This window comes from Anabrus simplex, chromosome 6 (genome assembly GCF_040414725.1).
Source record: "Anabrus simplex isolate iqAnaSimp1 chromosome 6, ASM4041472v1, whole genome shotgun sequence".
NCBI classification, from domain to species: Eukaryota; Metazoa; Arthropoda; class Insecta; order Orthoptera; family Tettigoniidae; genus Anabrus; species Anabrus simplex.
In genome coordinates this window covers 142,059,399-142,085,129 of record NC_090270.1, presented here as the reverse complement: position 1 = coordinate 142,085,129, position 25,731 = coordinate 142,059,399, and the positions used below count along the sequence as shown (strand labels likewise).

The window sequence follows — 25,731 nt, the reverse complement described above, 5'->3', positions numbered from 1 at the left end:
TTCAGGAATTATGTCATTATTTTGAATCATGTAGGACGTATTTCGTGAATAACATTGTCCACATGGTTCATTCATCAAGGTTCTTCGCTTTGGCAGTATGCTTAGCGTAAGCTGTTGGTACTGATTTTTTAAATTCAATACAAGTTATTTACACAACTTCGAGTTTGATAGAAGGCTGATATCATGTCTCCAACAAATTTAATTATCCGTCTAATAAGAAACGAAATCAACAAATCATTATTATTCTCATCATCACTGCGTGATAGATGAAAGACGTAACTAAGCTTACGACGCATAGGGCCGTGCTGATAAAAGTTCATGATACAAATGACGGTTATTGATACCAATGACGATTGTTGTTCCGTAGTGTCTAACCGTAAGATTCTCGACTGTGATTTAAAAATTGCGTTATCTAACGAATATTTGACTTCTATAGCTAAATTAAGCAAAGTAAAAAGAAATCCCTTAGACTTGTATAATTAAGGATCTTGGGACTTAAATAATTAGACCAGTGAAGTGAAGAGAAGAATTCCAATTCATGCCATGTAGTATTATGTTTCCCAGTATTATTAGGCTATATACCGGTACTTATCCCTTTAAAAATTCATCACCGACTGTTTTCGGTGAAATTATTCTTTCTTTTTTTTATTCAGGACATTTAAAGTCCAAATTGTTTTAATTATCCCTCTTCGTCTTTCACTAGTTGTACTACATCCTATTTATTGGAGAATTTTGGTCTTTCTTTTTCTTTACCGGTAAATTAACGATGTAGAAATTAAAGCATTAAACCTGAACCTGCAACAATCAATCATCAATACGGTAATTCAGAAAGGTATGTATAGATTACGGTAGTGAGTCCCAAACCCCCTGTGGGTGGGGGAGGTAGAATAAAACTGACGGTCCCCCCCCCCCTGCATGTCGTAAGAGGAGACTAAAAGGAGCCCCAGGGGCTCTGAACTTGGGGAGCGTGGGTTGGCGACCACGGGGCCCTTAGCTGAGTCCTGAGATTGCTTCCACTTACTTGTGCCAGGCTCCTCACTTTCATCTATTCTATCCGACCTCCCTTGGTCAACTCTTCTTCTTTTCCGACCCCGACAGTATTAGGTATCGATGCCTAGGGAGACTTTTATGTTCAAACCCTTCGTGGTCCTTGCCTTTCTTTGGTCGATTCCTTCATTTTTCGAAGTATCGGATCCCTTCCATTTTTTTCTCTCTGATTGGTGTTATATAGAGGATGGTTGTCTAGTTGTACTTCTCTTAAAACAATAATCACCACCACAACCAGAGAGTCCCAAATTTTTGAACTTTACACATGACTGACGAAGACTGTACAATATACGTACTTGTATGAAAGTGCTAGAACCTCTAAAACTGAAGCACCGTTCAATCACCACATCCATCAATTTTAGAGTGAAACTTGTGCCGAATATCCAACACTTCTATCATTGTCACCATAACTTAACAGACATCTGACCTAATCTGGTGTATGCCGTTCTAAAATCAGCAGTTACAAGAGAAATCTTACTCAACTAGGCCGTATGGAATTCCTTGCCTCAGGATCAACAATCCCGAATTCAGTGACTGTAAATCCTTGTGGATGCAGTCTGTCTTGCATTTCCCAAAATCCACTGTTTGGAGACAGGTTACAAGCAGTCTTTGAGTTTCCTTTTGCAAGGGGCACTGTGATGACATCAGCAAAGCGGACAAATCGGAAAGAAGAGAGATTGTAGCAGCAGAGTGTCAGCGTCACAGGTGCCAATGCGTCGCGGTTCTTATATCGACCAATGCATGTGCCACATCCCTGTGATTCAGACCCCACGCAAAACTTAAAAAAAAACAAAAAAAAAACATAGCGACGTAGTCAAAATGCCACATGCCGCATGCATTTACCGCGAATTAACCGCGGCCGCCTCAGTGAGAAGCTATTGCGTTCCCTCCCTGTAAAACTGGAACTGATACTAGTATGATCACGACATCAATAGTCACTTAAAAAACGAATTCATTTTTTAACAAAGAAAATAGTCACACAAAGGATTTACAACTTAAGAAATGCGCAAGGCGACCACAGGGCCTCATTTGAGTCTAGCAATGATTCTATTTGTGATACGCTCCTCTCGTTCATCTTTCCCGTTTGACTCTCTCTTTGCAAACCTCAGTATTAGGCCTAAGTGTGTGAAACGAACAGAATTCTTTTCACATTTTCATGGCCCTTTCTTTACTCGACTGTCTTTTTCCTTCTTCGACTGAATAGGTCGTACGCTGGATTGTTAATCTCGTCGTTACTGTCTCATTATGCCTTTGCTGGCAGGATGTAGTGTTTACAGTACACTATGTCTTCTGGTATGGGCTAGAATAAATGTGTTACTTTCATTGACCTGTCTCAGACTCATCCTTGGCTTTGACAATATGAAAGTGACTGAGGTATGAGCGATTCTAGTAACACCGTTCCTTATGCAGCCAGTCCCTGTTATGAATGGTGTGAAAATATCACGCATAGGGTCAGTTGGTGCATGCATTTCAGTGGGCTTGGCAGACTGATATGTAATAGCAACTTCTGACTCGGTGAGAACAACGGGAAACTACCTCACTCCTCATTTCCCTAGTAATGCAAATGGACTGTTTGAATTATAGGTATATATAGACACTGAAGTCATGCTTAACTCGAAGACGGTCATGAAACAAACACATATGAAATACTCTTTTCATTGTTTATTAAATAAATACCGGTAGCTGTATTCTGTAATCTCACAAATACAGTGAATATTAGACTACAGGCCGAATACAAACCTTGAATATTCTTGAAGGCTATTTCCATTTTCAATAAATTGCAGTACTGTAGACCTGTAGGATATTACTGTGTAATAATAATAATAATAATAATAATAATAATAATAATAATAATAATAATAATAATAATAATATGTATTGCATGTAAAATAAATATTTACTGTATTAATTATGTTTTATTCCCTTCTAAACTGTATTCATTAGGTACAGTATACTGGGAGACCGGGGCAAGTTGACGAACGGGGCAAGATGACTAATGGCAAATAACTCCTTTAATTACCTACCGAAATTGTTGGCTACCTGTGTGTCCTTGAGTGCCACCCTCGCGCGCTATAAGCTATTTGCAACGGAACTTTCTATTCAGTCTAAGAGTGGTCATTGAGGGTGAAGGTATGTTTCGTGCGTCAGTGTTATAATATTCAAGGTAAGTTCAGCAAGGTTTCGGGATTATATAGTGTGAGCTACGCAAATTGTTATGATAGCATTTTGTTAGTACATGTACTGACGTTCTTGGTTTGTGGAGGATGTTATAGAATTTAATCCCTTGTTCAGTGGAAAAATACTATACATAAGAAAGAACACCTGGGGCAAGATGACGGGGGCAAGTTGACGATTCGTCATCTTGCCCCACGTCTATCGACTGTGAAACAGAATGGCATTTTAATAGCTGAATTTCACTGATCATTGTTTTAATTTTTTATCATTATTATTATTATTATTATTATTATTATTATTATTATTATTATTATTATTATTATTATTACAGTAATAGCAGATATTTAGGTATGATTTTATTCATATTTTTAGACATGCCTAGAAATTATAAACGCAAAACGGAAAGGAGGAGCTGGAGTGAAGAAAATATGACTGCAGCCCTCCGAGCAGTAAGAGAAGGAATATCATGTAACGCTGCAGCATCTTTACATGGCATTCCGGAAGCTACACTGAGACGTTACATAAATACAGCTGACAATGATTTGCCGGTGCATGGGGGAAGGTTTCGCAACACATTTTCACATGAACAGCTTTTAGGATTACAAAGGTATCTTACAGAAATAAATCAGAGACTTTTTGGAATGACCAAAATACAGTGCAGGAGATTAGTGTATGATTTCGCTGAGACGAACAACATAGCTCATCCGTTCAACAACGTAACAAGAATGGCAGGAGAAGATTGGCTCACTAACTTCTTGAAGAACTTCAACTTTACGATGAGAACTCCTGAAGCAACCTCTATAGGGCGTATGATGGGTCTCAATAAGGCTGCAGTGCACACATTTTATTCAATATTAAGAGAAATTCGCCTAAAATATGGTTTTGCGCCACAAGCAATATTCAATGCAGATGAATCAGGTCTTTCCACTGTGCCCAATAGACAGCCAAAAGTGATCTCTCCAAAAGGTACTAGACGTGTAGCTAAAATTACGTCCGCGGACAGGGGCAGAAATATCACTCTAGTAGCGCCATGAGTGCCAGTGGACAGTATGTCCCACCATTTTTTATTTTTCCAAGAAAAAGATGAAATCAGAGCTATTGAGTGGTCTTCCTCCTGGATCAGTTGGACATGCAAATGAAACAGGATGGATGAATAGTGATCTGTTTGTTGTTAACTTACAACATTTTGTGAATCATATAAAGCCCAATAAAAGTGATCCTGTTTTACTGATTGTGGACAACCATAGTTCACACATTTCTTTACAGGCAGTCAATTTTTGTCGGGAAAAAGGAATCGTCATGTTTGGATTGCCACCACATACGTCCCACAGGCTGCAGCCACTTGATGTGTCGTTCTTTGGACCCCTGAAGACGGCTTACTCGCAGGCTTGTGACAATTATCTGGTGTCTCATCCTGGACATCAGATAAATGATCGAAACATTGCAAGAGTTTTTTCTGGAGCCTACACAAAAACAGCGACTATAAGCAATGCCATAAAAGGTTTCGAAGCAACTGGAATAGAGCCATTCAACCCACAAGTATTTGATGAAGGCGACTATGCTCCCGCAGCTACGACAGAGAGAGATTTACGAGAAGAACCAGTGCCTTCCACAGAATCTGATCCATCCACTCACTCGCCAGAGCTTACAATCTCAACAGAACATGACAACTCAAAGCAAGAAGCAGCATTGTCTACACCGCAACTAGGACCTTCTTCTCGGCAGGACGAAGAAAATCAATTGAAGTCCTCTAAGAGCACTTCCATCTATGACCTGATGCCTTTGCCAAAAGCTCAGAGATCAACGACCAGGAAAAGGCAAGCTGGATCAGCATCAGTCATAACAAGTACCCCTACAAAAGACATATTATTACGAAGAGAAGAAGAAAAGAGAAGCAAAGAAACTAAGGAAATGGAAAGAAAGAAAGAAGAAGAAACTGGCAGCAAAGGGCCCTCTTTTCACATCTACATTGCTTCCTAAGGACAATAACAGATTTGAGTGCCCTGTGTGCAGTGTACCTTATGTAGATCCCCCGGAAGAAAACTGGATTCAGTGTAGTAGATGTAGTGAATGGTGGCATGAGAAGTGTTCTAGTTATGAAGGAGGAGTTTTTGTTTGTGATTACTGTTAAATTCTCTACAATCAAAGGAGATCTTAAAACTTTGTTATTGAAGTGCCGAACAATAGAAAAATATAACCATGAAAGTGATGTTTATAGTGATATTGTCCATGTGTGTATACTAAATACCATTTCAAGCTATATTACAAAGTTTGGTGTAGGTTAGAATAGGTTTGGATTTTTCGTTATCTTGCCCCGACAGGTTCGTCAACTTGCCCCGCCACTGGGGCAAGATGGAGAATTTGCTGAAGTTATGAATTTTATTTAATTACTCTGGAACATCTTTCAAGAGTGTAATTATAAGGTCATAATATAACAGAGTATAGTGTAATGTATGCATTAAGTGTGAATAAAAATGATTTTGAATAATCTTGTTTAACATACGACCTGCCAAAGCTTAGCATCGTCAACTTGCCCCGGTCTCCCCTACAGTAAACATCTTTATAGGTCACTGTAAAAATATTTCTTTAACATGTACACCTCTATACGTTCTAATAATGCCTTTTGAACATGTTTCACCGGAACGAAAGATGGTCAACTTACTCAGGTTTTACACAGGATACAAAGGTTTTGTATATGTGCAAAAGCATGAGCATTGATAAGCCTAATAACCTATTGTTCGCTCACTTTATCGTGCTTAAAAGTTAAACAAAACACCGACACACAACTTTGAAAATTTGTCAGAGGGCCTACGGAGATGTAAGAGTACAATCGAGGAAAATAACGAGATGGACTATACAGCTGGCTTATCAGCTAGACCTTCTGTACAATCAATCATAATCCGTAATGTCATATTCGAGCAAGTTTCCTATAGATGGATGTTAGTTATATGTGAAAAATGGAGAAGGATTGTTGATATTCGTCAAAATAGTTTATCCGCGCTTGAATCCAGCAATTTAGAAGCGCGCAGCTGTGAGTTCGCATCCGGGAGATAGTGGGTTCGAATCCCACTGTCGGCAGTCCTGAAGATGTTTGTCCGTGGTTTTCTATTTTTACACCAGGCAAATGCTGGGGCTGTACCTTAATTAAGGCCACGGCCGCTTCCTTCCCATTCCTACCCCTTTCCTGTCCCATCGTCGCCATAATACCTATCTGTGTCGGTGCGAAAAGCAAAATAGCTAGAATCCATCAATGTGCATGCTACGAGCTCAACACGCAGAGCAGAGTTCAAGGGAATCAGACCAAGAAAGAAAATATCAATGAAAAAATTATATGTTGCACGAATTAAAAGCGCGATCGAAGGGAAATTATAGCCACTATAGAATTTGAAGTTCGCAAGAGCGACAGGCCTATAGACTTTATTTTTGCTAGTGGCTTTACGTCGCACCGACACAGATAGGTCTTATGGCAGCGAAGGGATAGGAAAGGCCTAGGAGTGGGAAGGAACAACCCCAGCATTTTCCTGGTGTGAAAAGGGAAACCACAGAAAACCATTTTAGGGCTGCCGACAGTGGGCTTCGAACTCACTATCTCCCGGATGCAAGCTCACAGCAGCGCGTCCCTAACCGCACGGCCAACTCGCCCGATTACAGCAATTGTTATCAAAAGGAGTGAGGTACAGAAGTGTTCTTGAAAGTAGAATAGTACTTACTCTAACACACACACACACACACACACACACACACACGCGCGCGCGCGCACGCGCGCGCGCGATCTATCTGTCTTATACTGGTATAGCCTACTTTCATATTAGAATCCTCTCAGGTTTCTTCAAAATCGTTGCAACATAACATTTCATCCATATTATCTTCCACCGATGATAATTTAATCGTACCAAGCGAGTTTGCCGTGCGGTTAGGGCCGCGCAGCTGTGAGCTTGCATTCGAAAGATAGTGGGTTCGAACCCCACTATCGGCAGCCCTGAATATGGTTTTCCGTAGTTTCTCCATTTTCACACCAGGCGAATGCTGGGGGATGTAACTTAACTAAGACCACGGCCGCTTCCTTCCCACTCTTAGCCCTTTTCTATCCCATCATCGCCATAAGCCCTATCTGAGTCGGTGTGACGTAAAGCAAATTGTCATTTAATCCTTTCTAGAAAGCCAGTAAGCATTTTGTCTAGTACTGTATACGAATCCAAGAAACACCTTGATAGGGACCGCAGTTCTTTCTGTTTCTTCTTCTTTTTTTTCAAGTTCCTTTGCGTCGCACCGACATAGAAAGGTCTTATGGCGACGATGGGACAGGAAAGGGCTAGGATTTGGAAGGAAACGGCCGTGGCCTTCATTAAGGTACAGTCTCAGAATTTCCTGATGTAAAAATGGGAAACCACGGAAAACCATCTTCAGGGCTGCCGACAGTGGAGTCCCACTATCTCCAGAATGCAAGCTCTCAGCTGCGCGCCCCTAACCTCATGGTCAACTCGCTCGGTCTCTTCCTGTTTTCTTATAATTTGTAGTTACTGCAAACGTCCGATCGGAAGGAACCTTACCCAAATTCTATGCTAATCCTAATTCTCTCTTAAACAATTTTTAACACTGCTTTGCCATTATACTTGGACAGTTCTAGTCGAATTTCGTACCCCTGCCGCTGTAAGCCACTGCAGTTGATATATTATTTTCTTCACTTCCTGATGAGTGCTATTTTATTACCATCATCGTTCTCGTCGCAATGAAATCTGTGATTCAGAGCGTCATTAGAAAGTTTTCGTTATGCATTGCATAAATTTTCAAAATATTCCGCCCATCTGTCCTGTGGTTTCCTGAGATCTGCAATGAGTTCACTTACTGTAATTTATCCAGAATGCTAATCATTTCTCCCCGTGCGGTCAGGGGCGCGCAGCTGTGAGCTTGCACCCGGGATATAGTGTGTTCAAACCCCACTGTCAGCAGCCCTGAAGATGGTTTTCCGTGATTTCCCATTTTCACACCAGGCACATTAATTAAGGCCACGGCAGGTTCCTTCCCATTTCTAAACCTTTCCTATCCCATCGTCGCCATAAGACCTATCTATGTCGGTGCGACATAAAGCAAATAACAAAAAAGTCATATCTCATTTCCTTACGTTTCAAAGAATCTTTATTACACTCAGAAACGTGTCCCTGCCGCCTGACCTTCTCTTAGCAGGTTACTTCTGAAATTATCCCATGATTTCCTTTTCAAGGCTTCTGTATCTGTGTGGCTCCATTTCTTTCCTATATATAGGCCTACTGCTCACTTTCTTCATTAGTTCTTGTGCCGGGATTAATTTTAAACGCCCTTTTATGTTTACAAGCCGAACTGACTCCATCATTCCACCTTTACACGCTGTTATTCCAAAATATTATTTGCCTTTCTAGCAGTATCTTGGGGTGCCATCCATATTCCAAGATATTCTTTGTCCTTTCCAGTAGTATTCTGGAATGCTACCATTTTCTTTCAATATCTTTGAGCTGTCTAATATCTATTCTTCAGCCAGTGTGCTGTGGAATTACTTGTAATGGATATCACAAGGCCATAATTAGCATTTAGTGAAATCTTATTCTACACCAATAGTACATCCGATTAAGACTTTGACATTATATTTACACAGAAAACAATAAACTTGCACCCATAAATAAAGAACTCTCCTCCTCATTCCTTACCCCTTGTTAGGGATGACTGCCTGCAACACAATCCTTCTGTTCTAAAGATCTTTTATTGCCTCAAGTGCGGTTTGAAAAATGTTGCCTGTTGTTCGGCAAATTTGTGTGCACCAGCGTGTAGGTATTCGGTTTATTTCCCGTCTGTCATCAAGAGTTCGAAGATGTAAGATCCTCTCATTGATTATGTTGTGCATTCGCTTCAGAATTACCAGCTCCTTGACGACGGATGCATTTGTTCGTTTTACGGTTCTCAGGTTACATAATCGTCTACGATAGTACCACATTTCAAAGGCATCTCGTTTCTTGCGATCGACTTGTTTTACCGTTCATGATTCTGATGTTGATACATCGATTTAAATATTGTTAACTACATATAACATTCTGTAACTATTTCACACGTCGTTAAAACGTGATTTTAACCATTATGACCTTGGTTTGCCGACTGGGAGAATCAAACCCGCCATCTCCCGAATGCAAGTTTGCAGTGACACGACGTTTACCGCGTAGCTAAGTCGCTCGGTCTCCAAAAGTACTCGAGTTCTATAGTCCAAGATGTATACTTATGCATATCGGAATGTTGCCCGGCTCCTAGGCTGAAAGGTCAGCATAGTGGCCTTAGGTTCAGGGGACCCCGGATTCGATTCCCAGCCGGATCTTGGTTTCTTACAATCAACCTGTTCGAGGGGTTCGCTAGTTCATTAAAGGATGCTCAGGGACATCCAATAGCCACCTGATCACCGTTTATGCAGTCAGATGACTCATATAAAATTTCAGTGAGCGTGTTAGTTGAACTTCTTGCAGTTCCACAAATCAATACAGTGAGCCCCGGTTATACCTGGCACCGTAACATTTAGCACGTTGTTTTGGATGGAGAGTGGTTTCTCCCCTTCATCAGTTGTAGTTATGTTACCATGACAACTGAGGGGTGCTATAGAAAATTGTTGCTTCTCTTTTATTTCTTTTACAATCCAGTTTAGGAGCTTCTTGACTCGCGAGTTTCTCTCACATCTCTTGATATTCTACAAACAAATTTACGAAGTATCGAAATTTTTTGAAAAGCTAACTATTTTCTTATCATGTGCTCTGTCAGAACTAATCGCGTGGTGCGGGGAGGAGGCCTTTTCAATATGCAAAGGCCTGAATACAGCAAAGAGACACAAGAGTTGTTAAAAGGTAAGTTTGGTTATGGAATATGTTTCCCAGGAAAAAAGTAGGACATAATGTAAAGATTATAAGTGGTACAGGCTTACCATCAGTCAGAAGCAGTAGAGGGCCTCTTTACAGCTAAATATCTTTCTCAGTGACAATCCAATTTCTCTCTATACGTTGCATGTAAAGTAAGTTACGTACCAAAAGTTGTAATTTTTCTAATGGATTTAAAATTAATTTTAAGGTTATTGGCTGTTTTTTACTGCCATTACAATGCAGACATAGAGATAAAATGCATGGGCATTGTTAATTCTTGTCAGAGTAGGCCTATTAATAGCCTATATCTTTGGTCTTCAGCCCCGAGTACCTTCCCCTCCACAGAATCAACCTTAAAGGCATTGTAACCGTACAAATGTCCAAACCTGTCACTTCGTTTTAATAGCTCCTTCCAAAGACTTCTTTTTTCCTCCAACAATATATTAACATTTGAAATACAGCATGTTTTTTGTTTATTTTAGAGACCTGGTGAAAAGTGATACAAATATATTTTAGGTAGCTTACGGTATGTGGGTGCCGAGATAAATAATTTACGTAGGCCTACCATACAGTATTTATCTGCTGTGGCTATGTGTAACTTAAGTTGTTTATAAACAACATTCAGCAAGGTCACAAGGTCTATGCTGATAATTCTGTCGTTTGCTCGACTAAGGAATGGTCCCGATTCCACAAAACAATAAGAATATTAGTTGGAGATTGAAGAAGTGATATTACCTTATACCCCTTCCACACCAGAAGGAAATATTTGCATGTTCTGTAAATCTTCTCTTTCCCACTTCTCATGTACCGGCACTTTATTGTACACGATGCTCTCATTTTTGATCACCCTATGGCTGGGGGTGGTAGAATAATACCCACGGTATCCCCTGCCGGACGTTGAGCGGTAACTAAAAGGGGCCCCACTGGTTCTTAACTTGCGAGCGTGGGTTGGCGACGACGGGACCCTTAGCTAAGTCCTGGCATTGCTTCCACTTTCTTGTGCCAGGCTCCTCACTTTTATCTATCCTCTCCGACCTCCCCTGGTCAACTCTTGTTCTTTTCCGACTCCGACGGTGTTAGAGCATTCGAGGCCTAGGGAATCTTTCATTTTCACGCCCTTCGTGGCCTTTGTCTTTCTTTGGCCAATACATTCATTTTTGAAGTGTCAAATCCCTCCCATTTTTTAATTAGTGTTGTACAGAGGGTGGTTGTCTAGTTGTACTTCCTCTTAAAGCAATAAGCACCATCACCGCTTCTCCTCCTTGTGGATAGGGTGGGCAGAATATATCCACAGTATCCCCTGTCTGTCGTAAGAGGCGACTTAAATGGGCACCAGGGGGTGTAGGTTCGCGACCACAGTTCCCCTTCTTTCAAGGATCGGACCTCTGAATTTTTCCGTCTGATTAGTGTTAAGACAGGACATATTGCCTCTTAAAGTAATAACTACCACCTCACCTCCGCTTCTTCAATCATTCTCATAATGACTTCGATAGTAATGTCCCTTAGGCCTATAACTAAACATCAATAAATAACGACAAGTTGGACTCCCTAGGCCTTGAGACCTAATGCCATCAGGATAAGAAAATATCGGAAAAATTTATAAAGAAAGGATTCCAGACTCGGATTCAACTCGAAGCGTAACGATTACGGTACTAGTCAGTCTAGTCAAATGCTGGGGCTGTATCTTAATTAAGGCCACGGCCGCTTCCTTCCCATTCCTAGGCCTTTTCTATTCCATCGTCGCCATAAGACCTATCTGTGTCGGTGCGACGTAAAGCAAATACCAAATAAAAACAATTTAAAAAGTCAGCCTAGTCACGTCTCACAAAATACAAGCTTACAGGATAGTCGGAGGCGGCAATAAGTTACGTGGTCTGTAGGCCATCATGAAGGCAAGGTTCAAATTTAAAGAGAAGTTACGTTTTCGTTTTATCCACTTTCATGATATGCTGTCATCAGGTGCGTTACGTTAAAAATAGTGCTTATAACCATTAGTCAACTTCTACACTGGAGCAAGTCATTTGTTTAAGAGCACTCCGTTCTCCGTGGAGCCCTATTGTTCTTTCGTGAAAGATGTCTGCTTTTTCCCTCCTGTTTTGAAAAGCACACATTAATTAATACTAAACTTTATGTTTCACTTCCATGTTACATACAACCTTTAGCAGTCGTATTAATGTTTGCTCAACAGGTCGTATTTAAAAGGGGCACGTTTTACAAGTTTCACACCAATGCTTTAATTTAACTAAACTTTAAATACAGGTATGAATCGTTATATACTTGGCTGATTTTGCTACTGATAATGCTTTTCTAATTTGTTTCACACATACACATTTAGTCCTTGGTACTGTGATCGACTCTCGTGTGATGCAGTACGAAACAAACGCCTGGATGCAGACCAGGTTTCTTTTCACAACATGCACAAAGGTAAGGTAAGGGTTATTCTGCCCGAAGGCAGGCCCGAACCTCCGCAGAGGTGTTCCTGAGCCGGAGTTTACGTGCGGTAGGGTGGCCAGTTCCTTTCCGCTCCTCCATTCCCTTACCCCCACCAACAGCGCGTGGCAACCCATCCAACTCCTGACCACGCCCAATGTTGCTTAACTTCGGAGATCTCACGGGATCCCGTGTTTCAACACGGCTACGGCCGTTGGCAGTTGCACAAAAGTACACAATTTCTCGTCGAGCCCCCTTGATTTTTCTATTCGAACACACTGAGCATCCCTTTGTGTTGCTTTTCCAATTGGAATAAATAAATTGTGGTTTTCCGTTCAACCCCCCCTGTGGGTGGGGGTGGTAGAATAACACCCACGGTATCCCCTGCCTGTCGTAAGAGGCGACTTAAAGGGGCCTCAGGGGCTCTGAACTTTGTAGCGTGGGTTGGTGACCACGGGGCCCTTAGCTGAGTCCTGGTATTGCTTCCACTTACTTGTGCCAGGCTCCTCACTTTCATCTATCCTATGCGACCTCCCTTGGTCAACTCTTTTTCTTTTCCGATCCCGACGCTATTAGGTTTGCGGGGGCTAGGGAGTCTTTCATTTTCACGCCCTTCGTGGCCCTTGTCTTTCTTTGACCGATATCTTCATTTTTCGAAGTGTCGGATCCCTTCCATTTTTCCCTCTGATTAGTGTTATATAGAGGATGGTTGCCTAGTTGTACTTCCTCTTAAAACAATAATCACCACCACCACCACCACCTTCCGTTCAACCTTTCACACCTGATTGACAATCTCACTTTATTGATCCTCGCACAGACTTTCTCTCGGCCGATAGTTCTTCCACCGATTATCTTTTAATTTCTTCAGAAATATCAGAGGGAAATGCAATATCACTGTCAGAGTTCTCAACCGCATCAATAATGTCTGAATCCCTCAAAAAGGTATGTTTACATTTGTTGTCTATATAGCCTGCCATGATCGTTGAAGTCCATATGGTCTGACACTGTCGTTAGGTGATTCGAGTCCCGTTGGTCGAAAACATTTTCACCATCGGAATGTTGGCCGTTGATGGCACTCATGGCGCTACTAGAGTGATATTTCTGCCCCTGTCCGCGGACGTAATTTTAGCTACACGTCTAGTACCTTTTGGAGAGATCACTTTTGGCTGTCTATTGGGCACAGTGGAAAGACCTGATTCATCTGCATTGAATATTGCTTGTGGCGCAAAACCATATTTTAGGCGAATTTCTCTTAATATTGAATAAAATGTGTGCACTGCAGCCTTATTGAGACCCATCATACGCCCTATAGAGGTTGCTTCAGGAGTTCTCATCGTAAAGTTGAAGTTCTTCAAGAAGTTAGTGAGCCAATCTTCTCCTGCCATTCTTGTTACGTTGTTGAACGGATGAGCTATGTTGTTCGTCTCAGCGAAATCATACACTAATCTCCTGCACTGTATTTTGGTCATTCCAAAAAGTCTCTGATTTATTTCTGTAAGATACCTTTGTAATCCTAAAAGCTGTTCATGTGAAAATGTGTTGCGAAACCTTCCCCCATGCACCGGCAAATCATTGTCAGCTGTATTTATGTAACGTCTCAGTGTAGCTTCCGGAATGCCCCTGTCGAATAACAAGTGGTGTGCTCAAAGCTTTACGTCTCCATTTGACGGACGAATCACCATCAACAGCGTTATATGTCCTTACTCCACATAAGGAGTGGTTAGAAATTGTATAGCACCACCTCAGCTGTTGATGGTGATTCGTCCGTCAAATGGAGACGTAAAGCTTTGAGCACACCACTTGTTATTCGACAGGGGCCTATTCCACAAAAGTATGGTTTTGTACATTACAAGTTACTAGTGCGGGTTCTTGTAATGTTGTGCATTTCTGTTCCACAAAAGATTAAAAGTCTCTTGTATATTACCAGTGAATAGTTACAAGTTTTACAAGTGACGACATATCAATAAACATACTACGTCATAGCATGAATCAGTTGTTTATCCTCGTATCTCATTCATTAAATTAGGTTATACTTGCCGCATTTATCGTAATGTCGTATTTTAAGGTAACTTATGCAGCTAAGATTCAAAGAACTAATATTCCTGTGAATTTCTTAATGCTACGATGTTATTTTTCAATTTATTTCTTTGATGATAGAAAATTACTCCGTTATTCTCACCCATTATGTTCTTCCGTGATCCTTGCATATGTTCCGCGATAGGTGATATAGGCTACCTTGGTCTGTCATTAGGAATCATTTGCCGCTAATAACGATATTCGGCCGCCAAACATAATTGCAAACTCTGCATGAATTGTTAAAATGATGTCAAGAGAACCGAAGTTATTCATTTTGAAGGAAATAGAAAGAAGGAAAGATGTTTGTTTTGGTGCATTCAGCGAGAGTCTGAAAAAACAAGTCAAAATAAATGATTGGATGGAAATATTTGACTTGGGAAAAGCTCATGGAGCTTTTGAGGGGAAAAGTTGGACGTATGGAAGAAATATTCTGCTCATTAATGATTCCAGGAATGTCCTTTTACGAACATGTTTGTTCAGTATTTTCAGGCCAACGAACAATTTGAGTAAATTTTATATCATTTATTGCAGCTACCACAGAATGACCACCATTTCCTAGCCAATGTAGTGATGTTAGCAACCGTTGTTTAGCAGAGAGATATTTATTTCTGTTCGTAGGATGTTTTAACCTATGGCCATTATCTATCAAAAGTTCTTCCACTTGTATTGTGCTTAAGCTAAAACGTTCATTGTATTAAAATACAGTGTTAAACTGGAAGTTTATTCTTTCCCTGTACAGATGGTTTATTTTCATCACTATGTCTACTGCTAGACCACATATTTATCAAAATGTGTCTGAAATAAGCATATTTAAATAGCACTAGTACATTTATGTATTAATGTCCTTTCACTGGTAGAGAATTCTTGCCAATTGACTAGTAAGTTACAAGTACTAGTACTTTCGTGGAACACACCCATAAAAATTCACTGGTAATTTGTAAGTATGGAGTAGTAAAGTACAACTGTAGAAAATTCTTTTGTGGAACAGAAACTCTGGTATTTGTACAAGTTACTAGAGAATTTACTTGTAATGTACAAGACCATACTTTTGTGGAATAGGCCCCAGGAGTAGGTTATGTACCGACACCAGATTTCACCCTCTCCCTACCTCATCATAATTATCATCATACCACATCCAGACGCGCAGGTCGCCTATAGAAATCAAATAGAAAGACCTGCACCAGACGGACCGAACATGTTCTCGGACACTCCCGGTACTAAAAGTCATAAATAAAAAATAAATAAAAAATGCTATCTGTATTACTTATGAGTCATGATGCTCAATGAGTACTCAGAATATAAACAGAAAGACTTGGTTGTTTCTTGCTGGAATTCGTTAGTTGTGTTTCGATATATATCGAGATATTCCATTAATTCCTTCGAGAAGTGAACACAACCACCGGTATTGCGGAATGAAGCGTATAATTGCCGTAAGACGATCGTAAATTCGCCCGACATTCGATTCGACCTCCTGGAGGAAAGCAGTGTCGGGGATGGCCCGCTAGTCGATTAGTAAAGGTTATCTATAATTATAGGGCCCGGATGTTTATGATGACATGTCATATTTTATTTCCTTATATTATTTGCATGGAAAATACAAGTTAAGCATGATTTTATCTACGCTGACTAAAATTATGCAATTTTCACGGGTCATATGAAGTCATTTTTTTTCGCTCTTTTAACGTTCTTTGTCATTTTCCGGTAATTTTTCATATTATGGTCATATTTCCCCGTGAGCTTTCGTGTTTTTGTCATATTTTTATCTCTCTATTCCATTTTCGCATAGCTGCTTTCAGTCGTCGCAAAGACGGATTTTTCACATCTCCTAATTGTTGTCTGTAATTTCTTACAATTATATTTTTTAGAAATATTTATTTATGTGAATCAGGAGGGTAAGCGGTATAGAAAGAGACAGATGCGTACAAAGCGACAGAACAGTGAGCCGCAATTGAACTCTAATTATTTCACGTGTATCAAATATGGCCCAATAACATCCTGCGATGTTGAGCGATCTTTTTCCCCTTACAAGTCAATGTTGGGTGAAAATAGAAGATCGTTCCTATTTGAAAACTTTAATATATATATGTAATTTTCTTCTTCTTCTTCTTCTTCTTCTTCTTAATCTGCTTACCCTCCAGGGATGGTTTTTTCCTCGGACTTAGCGAGGGATCCCACCTCTACCGCATCAAGGGTAGTGTCCTGGAGCGTGAGACATTGGGTCGGGGGATACAACTGGGGAGAATGACCAATACCTCGCCCAGGAGGCCTCGCCTGCTATGCTAAACAGGGGCCTTGTGGGGGGATGGGAAGATTGGAAGGGATAGACAAGGAAGAGGGAAGGAAGCGGCCGTGGCCTTAAGTTAGGTACCATCCCGGCATTTGCATGGAGGAGAAGTGGGGAAACCACGGAAAACCTTTTCCAGGATGGCTAAGGTGGGAATCGAACCTACCTCTACTCATTTGACCTCTCGGGGCTGAGTGGACCCCGTTCCAGCCCTCGTAGCACTTTTCAAATTTCGTGGCAGAGCCGGGAATCGAACCCGGGCCTCCAGGGTTGGCAGCTAATCACACTAACCACTACACCAAAGAGGCGGACACCCTGATCGCCCATCAAAATGTGACATTTATTTCATTATGTGCAGAGTCGAGAGTTGCCTCTGGAATGAGTAATTAAATAAATTCAAAATATAATAATAAAATTAATATTTTTACATATTTATTATTGAATGTTCTAGATTTTAAAAGTAGCCGGCCCCGTGGTGTAGGGGTAGCGTGCCTGCCTCTTACCCGCAGGCCCCGGGTTCGATTCCCGGCCAGGTCAGGGATTTTTACCTCGACCTGAGGGCTGGTTCGAGGTGCACTCAGCCTACGTGATTAGAATTGAGGAGCTATCTGACGGTGAGATAGCGGGCCCGGTCTAGGAAGCCAACAATAACGGCCGAGAGGATTCGTCGTGCTGACCACACGACACCTCGTAATCTGCAGGCCTTCGGGCTGAGCAGCGGTCGCTTGGTAGGCCAAGGCCCTTCAAGGGCTGTAGTACCATGGGGTTTGTTTGTTTTTGTTTAGATTTTAAAAGTAGCCTATATTTACAACATAATGTTAATCTAAACAGCGGCAAGATTTTGAAGATTTCGAAAATGTGACCAAACACTTTTACACGCACACGCAGCTTCATTGTGTTCTATCATCATTTTGTAACTATAACCCCCACCCCATCGGCCAATCCTGGCTACGCTACTGCTGCTAACTGATTAATAATGGCCATAACAACAATGGATGGTAGGAGTACCAATATACGAGTAGATTCTCCCAGAGCTACTCCCCCTGTGGGTTGGGGCGGTAAAATAACATCCACGGTATCCCCTGCCTGTCGTAAGAGGCGACTAAAAGGGGGACCAGGTGCTCTCAACTTGGAAGCGCGGGTTGGCGACCACGGTTCTCCTAGCTAAGTCTGGCATTGCTTGCACTTACTTGTATCAAGCTCCTCACCTTCATCTTTCCTATCTGCCCTCCCTTGGTTAACACTTGTTCTTTTCCGATCTCGAGGGTATTAGGTTTTCGAGGCCTATGGAATCCTTCAATTTCACGCCCTTCGTGACCCTTCCCTTTCTTTTGCCGATACTTTCATTTTAAGAAGTATAGTACCTCGTACATTTTTTCCTTCTGATTAGTGTTCATAGGTGGTGGTTACCCAGGTATACTTCCTCTTAAAACAATAATCTTACCGGGCGAGTTGGCCGTGCGGTTAGGAGCGCGCAGCTGTGAGCTCGCATCCGGGAGATAGTGGGTTCGAACCCCACTGTCGGCAGCCCTGAAGATGGTTTTCCGTGGTTTCCCATTTTCACACGAGCCAAATGCTGGGGCTGTACCTTAATTAAGGCCACGGCCGCTTCCTTCGCATTCCTTGGCCATTCCCGTCCCATCGTCGCCATAAGACCTATTTGTGTCGCTGCGACGTAAAGCAAATAACAAAAATTATAATCAGCACCACCACTCTTCCCATTTTAACTGATACATTCCTCGATAAATTGTTATACTTACTATGAATTGATAATGTCATTGTTTTCCTTTAACCACTACCAGAAGCACCCTCTATTTCACCAGCAGTGAATTCGCCACCTAAGAGTTACGTCATTCTTCGAGTCTTAATAATTTTGTTAGCACAAAATAGGGCCTATGTGGTTTATGTTGACGACAGGCCATTTAAAACCACTATCGGTACGCACGTTTAGAAGCAATATTATTTTTGTCAGTAGCAACTGAAATTTTGCTATTTAATCTGAACAGTGAACTGAACTTTAGAAGATTACTGAGCCAGGAGCGTTCGTGCCGTTATAGATAACCTACAATAACGCAGAGATCCTATTCGTTCAACACGCTACTAACAGATCTGCTACGGCTTAATCAACAGATCTTCCAAAGCACTGCTCAGAGAGAGAGTCTCGTGTTTCATTAGGAGATATACTTTGATTACTAATGCCAGAATTAGGTTTCTGTAGAATAATACTAGGTTGCGTTTAATTCAGTTAGTAATGTTGAAACCTCACAACTGAGGGTATTGCAGTGCTATGAAAGAGATTGCAGAAATTATCTTAGAAATTACTCAATTACGAACCCATTCCGTTTCACTTGGTATTGATTTCCTGCCGACTTATTAGGTAGTTATACCTCGACACTCGTCTATGGCCTACATTTCACAGGAGTTTTGTCATGCTCCCTCATCCACAAAAGGGATGTGCATAATTTCTTCGTTTTGTTTTTGCTAGTAGTAATGTACTAAGTTAAATTGATTCAAGGTGCAGCAAAGCTGCAAGGCTGCTTGCAATTCCTTATTTCACTGAACTAGAAAGTACTATTTTAGTAGCATTGACCCTATGATTAACAACTGTAGGCCCTATAGCACCAAAAGTTATTGATATTACTCAGACTGCCACTAACTAACACGATACATACATCAGAAACTTCTTGTACCTTTGCACTGTTATAGCTACATTTTGCATTAGTGAGTTCGCAGTTGTGATCAGCGTCGTTCTATAAAATATCCTTTGGCCGGTATCTTCATTTTTTGAAGTTTCGGGCCTCTTCCATTTTTTTCCCATCTGAGTTTAAGAGGATGGTTGTTCAGTTGTACTTCCTCTTCAAAGCAATAATTACCACTACCCTCTTCTGAGGTTGATGACCTAGATGGTATGGTCCTATAACTATAACCAAATCAGTCATAATTGTTTTTATTTAATTTCAGTTCTGATGGAAGAAAGCAAGCTCACAATACTCCAAAGAAAAGTCCTACAAAGCTCCATTAAGAATGGTGAATCTCTTCCACTGTTTCCTTCGGAAAACGTTAAAAATCTTCCACAATCGGCTGAAAGCAACCTTGCTGGATGTACAATTACTTCCTCTTTTAAGAAGAGAACCAAGGAAGATATAATTCGCTCAGGAGCTTACGAGAGAGAAAAGTTCATTCCACCTCTTCCAATAGGTGAGTTGTTTTCAAGTTTTAAGAGTTTCTAAACGCTGATGTAGAGAGACCAACTCAACGATAAAGAAACTTCTGTAGTTTACGGACTTTTTTTCTATTGTGAAGTCATCAGCTCCGAGTCTAGGTGGATCCTCAAAGAATTCCATCAAAGTTACGAAAAAAGAACAGGCGATTCTACAATAAGTCAGAGTAAGCAAGAGGCTGCTTGCAATTTCTTATTTCATTGAACTAGAAAGTGCTATTTTAGTACCAATGACTCTATGATTAACAACTTTATAGCACCAAAAGTTATTGATAGTAGGCCTACTCAGACTGCCACTAACCAACACGATACATACATCAAAAACTACCGGGCAAGTTGGCCGTGCGATTAGGGGTGCGCAGCTTTGAGATTGCATCCGGGAGATAGTGGGTTCGAACCCCACTGTCGGCAGCCCTGAAGATGGTTTTCCGTGGTTTCCTATTTGCATACCGGAAAATGCTGGGGTTGTACCTTAATTAAGGCCACGGCCGCTTTCTTCCCATTCCTAGGCCTGTCCTATCCCATCGTCGCCATAAGACCTATCTGTGTCGGTACGGCGTAAAACAAATATAACAAAACATCAAAAACTTATTGCACCTTTGTACTGTTATAGCTTCATTTTGCATTAGTCTGAATAAAAAAACAGAAGCAGGAATCCTCATCTATAAAAAAAGGTCAGGAAGCAGGTTTACACTACAGGGAACAAAATTATTGATTTTGATTCATGGTCACATTCTGCGGCATGAGGAGTTCCTTTGTAATATCTTTGAAGGAAGGATTGCTGGAAAAATAGGAAGATGACGACCCAGAGTTTCTTGCTTAAAGAACCTGCTTCTGAGGATGAAATGCAAGACCTAAGCTGAGTTGAAAAGACTGGCTCAAGATAGACAACTGTGGCTGCAGAGACTTAGCCTTTAGAATATGATGATGATGATGGGCTAATAGGATTAATTTAGCAAACTGGCCTATTACACACAACGCTTTACACATACCACGGGCTATTTCCAGTCAGAGCTTGCAGAAATCAATTTTCTATGGTACAAAATAATTAGCCCCTTGCACACGAAGACAGTAATGGCTTCCATTTTAATGTTCTAGTGGCAGCAAGTACTGTAGCTAGTTTTGGTGTGGATGTGGTGAGTGAAACATTGTCAGAGGATGTGTAAGAACACGGAGGAGGTTGATGAAGAGTACGAGGAAATTATTGATGAGGGTGTAAGTGATATTGTACGTTGTTTAAGCGAAGAGCTTCAAGAAATATTAGCCAAAAATAGGATACGGTACCGGTACGTAGATGTCCTCAGTACCCCCTCCACTTCCTTTTGATTCACTCACTTTCAGGAGTTCACCTTTGCACGGGGTCTTTATAGCCTTTATACCGGTTTTCAAAAAGCTCAAGTCGGGAACTGCGCCCCTTGTCTTCCTAATTCACCTTTTAACTTTATGATTGAATTCTCCCTCGTCGCCTTGTTGGCACAAGCAGAATAGTAGTTCATAGTTGACGTAAGTTACTATACATATACCGATATTGTCCGTACTCTATTTTGCACTAGCAGTTGGTTTTGTCTTCGCTTCTTCAAGATCGAGAACACATTTCGCAACAAAAGTAAATAGCCTAAGTGAAGTAAATCACATAAGTAGTCCCTCCTTCAACTGATTCAAGAACTGGAAAAAATCCAAAGAAAAGCAGCTCGATTTGTTCTGGGTGATTTCCGACAAAAGAGTAGCGTTACAAAAATGTTGCAATGTTTGGGTTGGGAAGAATTGAGAGAAAGAAGAAGAGCTGCTCGACTAAGTGGTATGTTCCGAGCTGTCAACGGAGAGATGGCGTGGAATGATATTAGTAAACGAATAAGTTTGAATGGCGTTTATAAAAGTAGGAAAGATCACAATATGAAGATAAAGTTGGAATTCAAGAGGACAAACTGGGGCAAATATTCATTTATAGGAAGAGGAGTTAGGGATTGGAATAACTTACCAAGGGAGATGTTCAATAAATTTCCAATTTCTTTGAAATCATTTAGGAAAAGGCTAGGAAAGCAACAGATAGGGAATCTGCCACCTGGGCGACTGCCCTAAATGCAGATCAGTATTGATTGATTGATTGATTGATTGATTGAGTCTAGCACTCTACTGACGGCAGTGTTGCCAACAGTGGAATAGGAATACCCACTAAACGGCTGCTTGAAAGTCACCAGAAACCACTAGCCAGCTCCCACCCCCACCCTCCTCACTGCCCTTCTTTCCCTCCTGAAGCGTTGCTGAGTTATGAAAATATTATATCAGCACGAACATTAAGAATATCCTTCTAGTTTAGAGGTTAAAAGTATTCGAAATATATTTCACGGTGAAGTTATCTAACAGTCCGGGATCATTTATGTGTTTTTCTAACACTTCGATAGAAGACACAGAGGGAGAAGCAGGAGTGGAAACAGATGTCTGATATGTTTTCACAGTCCCTGCTTGTTGTGGGTACCGTAGCTCATATGGCAGCATTATTTATTCTCAGTCCTACCGGAATCGGTCAAAACAAATTTATAATTTCGGGTCTCATTCTTCTTTTGGCTGCAGTTTTAAAATTTTTCTACATTAAAAGTTTTCTCTAGTTCTGAATATGACCACGGCAATACTAGGCGCGGCAGTGTAAATCTTTTCAGCTCCTAAAATGGATTGGTCTTTCCTGTTTCGAAGTATTTCATCACTTTACACGAGAAATTAATAATAGGTCCATGGTTTGACAACCTTTTACAAATGACGAATTTTTCCATCTGATATATTTATGTTTGCGCTGGCGTCCAAGTTACATAATTCAAGAAAGGGAATCGACGAATCTCTTAACACCCGCATGCGCACTTGACAATGCAGTGGAAGAAATTAGACTTTATTTGTTACTTTCATTGATCTGTCTCTGCCTTATCCTTCGTTCTGTTAATATGAAAGTGTCTGAGGTATGAGCGATGCTAATAAAACCATTCCTTATGCAGCCAGTTCTTGTTATGAATGGTGTGAAAATGTTGCTCTTAGGGTCGGTTGGTGCATGCATTTCAGTGGGCTTGGAAGACTGATATGTAATAGCAACTTCTGGCCCCGTGAGGAATGCAACGGGAAACTACAGCACTCTTCATTTCCCTAGTACGCCTCTTCAGTGATGCCTAGGCTATCTGGGACAGTTGATGGCGGAGTTGTTGAGGATCCAACCAGCCTTTGGGCTAAAATTGAAATGAAATGGCGTATGGCTTTTAGTGCCAGGAATGTCCGAGGACAAGTTCGGCTCGCCAGATGCAGGTCTTTCGATTTGACTCCCGTAGGCGACCTGCGCGTCGTGATGAGGATGAAATGATGATGAAGACGACACATACACCCAGTCCCCGTGCCAGCGAAATTAACCAATTAAGGTTAAAATTCCCGACCCTGGCGGGAATCGAACCAAAGGCCAGCGACTGCCTAAATGCAGATCAGTATTGATTGATTGATTGATTGATTGATTCAGTCTAGCACTCTACTGACGGCAGTGTTGCCAACAGTGGAATAGGAATAGGCCTACCCACTAAACCCACCAAAGGCCAGCACGCTAACCATTTAGCCATGGAGCCGGACAGCCTTAGGGCTGAGGACCTGACATACAATGAAAGAAAGAAAGACGTACTGAAGCGTTCCTTGTTTCCTTATTTTTAAGGAAATCCCATACATCTCACCTCTGCCTGCAGTTCAGGACCATATTGCATACAAAATTTTAATTGAGTAACCACCAGAATATCCACTGACATAAGCATGTAAAAGACTAGATTTCCCACTGCACACCGTGTGTTAAAATTTACCCACTGACAAAGAGTAAAAATACCTAGATTTAGTGGGAAAACCACAGTGTTGCCAACACTAACTGGCGGCCAGTACCGGTACCTTTTAAGACACGTCCAACAATGACTGCCACTAGGTCACGTGACTCTGTTACTGGCCACCTGGCGTCCACTTAACTCAAACATGCTTGAGTTGTAATGGCCGCAATGAATTACCCCCCTACTGTCCCCGTGTGCAGGGGACTCCGAATAAGAAGGCAGCATTTACCGGTACTCCTCACGTACGCTGCCAGAATTCGTGAAATGCTGCTGCATCGAAGCTAAAATGCATCTTAGTACCCAATACCAACAGAGGTACCAAGACCGGCCGGATGCCACACGGCTGGTTGGAGTGGCAGTGAATAGTTGTGGATGATAAGCAATTAGAAGTGTGAAATATGAATGGATTATGTGTGAGTAATTTTTTCACCCACAAATCCAAATCCCCTCAACTGATCACCAAAAAGATGAAACAGCCGCGATGTGGAATGTATCCCTCCCCACTCACCGCCCCCTGTGGATGGGTTCGGTATCCCTTGCCTGTCGTAAGAGGCGACTAAATGGGGCCCCAGACGCTCTTAACTTGGGAGCGTGGGTTGTGACCACGGGGTCCTTAGCTGAGTCCTGGCATTGCTTCCACTTACTTGTGCCAGGCTCTTCACTTTCATCTATCAGGTCCGACCTCCCTTCGTCAACTCTTGTTCTTTTCCGACCCCGACAGTATTAGGTTTGCGAATCCTAGGGAGTCTTTCATTTCCACGCCCTTTGTGGCCCGTGTCTTTCTTTGACCGATACCGGTATCTTCATTTTTCGCAGTATCGGAGCCCTTTCATGTTCTCCCTCTGATTAGTGTTAATAGAGGATGATTGCCTAGTTGTACTTCCTCTTAAAACAGCAATCACCACAGTCACCACTACCCACCCATTTTACCCTCTTAATTTTATATAGGCTATGCAGGGTTGATAGTGGTGTAAATGGGGCGGGGTCCTGAGGGGAGATGAGTATGGGAGTTTAAATAATGCAGACGGGCCAGGGAGCAGAGGCGGTGGGTGAAGAATGGAGGTTTACATTGAATACATTTGAGTTTCAAGCGGTATGAAAGTGAAATGACCGAGATCGATAGCTGCAGTCGCTTAAGTGCGGCCAGTATCCAGTATTCGGAAGATAGTAGGTTCGAACCCCACTGTCGGCAGCCCTGAAGATGGTTTTCCGTGGTTTCCCATTTTCACACCAGTCAAATGCTGGGGCTGTACCTTACTTAAGGCCACGGCTGCTTCATTCCCACTCCTAGGCCTGTCTTATCCCTTCGTCGCCATAAGACATATTTGTGTCGGTGCGACGTAAAGCAAATTGAAAAAAAAAAAAAAAGTGAAATGTATATTCAGTCCTGGGTGTGATGCCCGAAAATGCAGATTGAACGTCTGATTCGCTGCTGCCAGCAAGTGCGCGAGTGCCAGCGGGAATTGATAATAATAATAATAATAATAATAATAATAATAATAATAATAATAATAATAATAATAATAATAAACCAACTATAATAATTTATAATTTCGTGTGACTATTTCTAGCCGAGTGCAGCCCTTGTAAGGCAGACCCTCCGATGAGGGTGGGCGGCATCTGCCATGTGTAGGTATCTGCGTGTTATTGTGGTGGAGGACAGTGTTATGTGTGGTGTGTGAGTTGCAGGAATGTTGGGGACAGCACAAACACCCAGCCCCCGGGCCATTGGAATTAACCAATGTAGGTTAAAATCCCCGACTCGACCGGAAATCGAACCCGGGACCCTCTGAACGA

The 25,731-nt window shown here is 41.6% G+C and overlaps 1 protein-coding gene across 1 annotated transcript in view; it reads left to right on the top strand.

The window, feature by feature from the left end:
• The first annotated feature begins 9,979 nt into the window (after positions 1 to 9,979).
• The window catches only part of LOC136875898 (UPF0193 protein EVG1 homolog), a 27,044-nt gene continuing 11,292 nt past the window's right edge, over positions 9,980 to 25,731 (top strand). Inside the window, exons 1-2 of the mRNA XM_067149519.2 lie at positions 9,980 to 10,076; positions 19,840 to 20,076. Coding sequence (XP_067005620.1) covers positions 9,980 to 10,076; positions 19,840 to 20,076 — 334 coding nt within the window. The remainder of the gene's footprint in view (positions 10,077 to 19,839; positions 20,077 to 25,731) is intronic.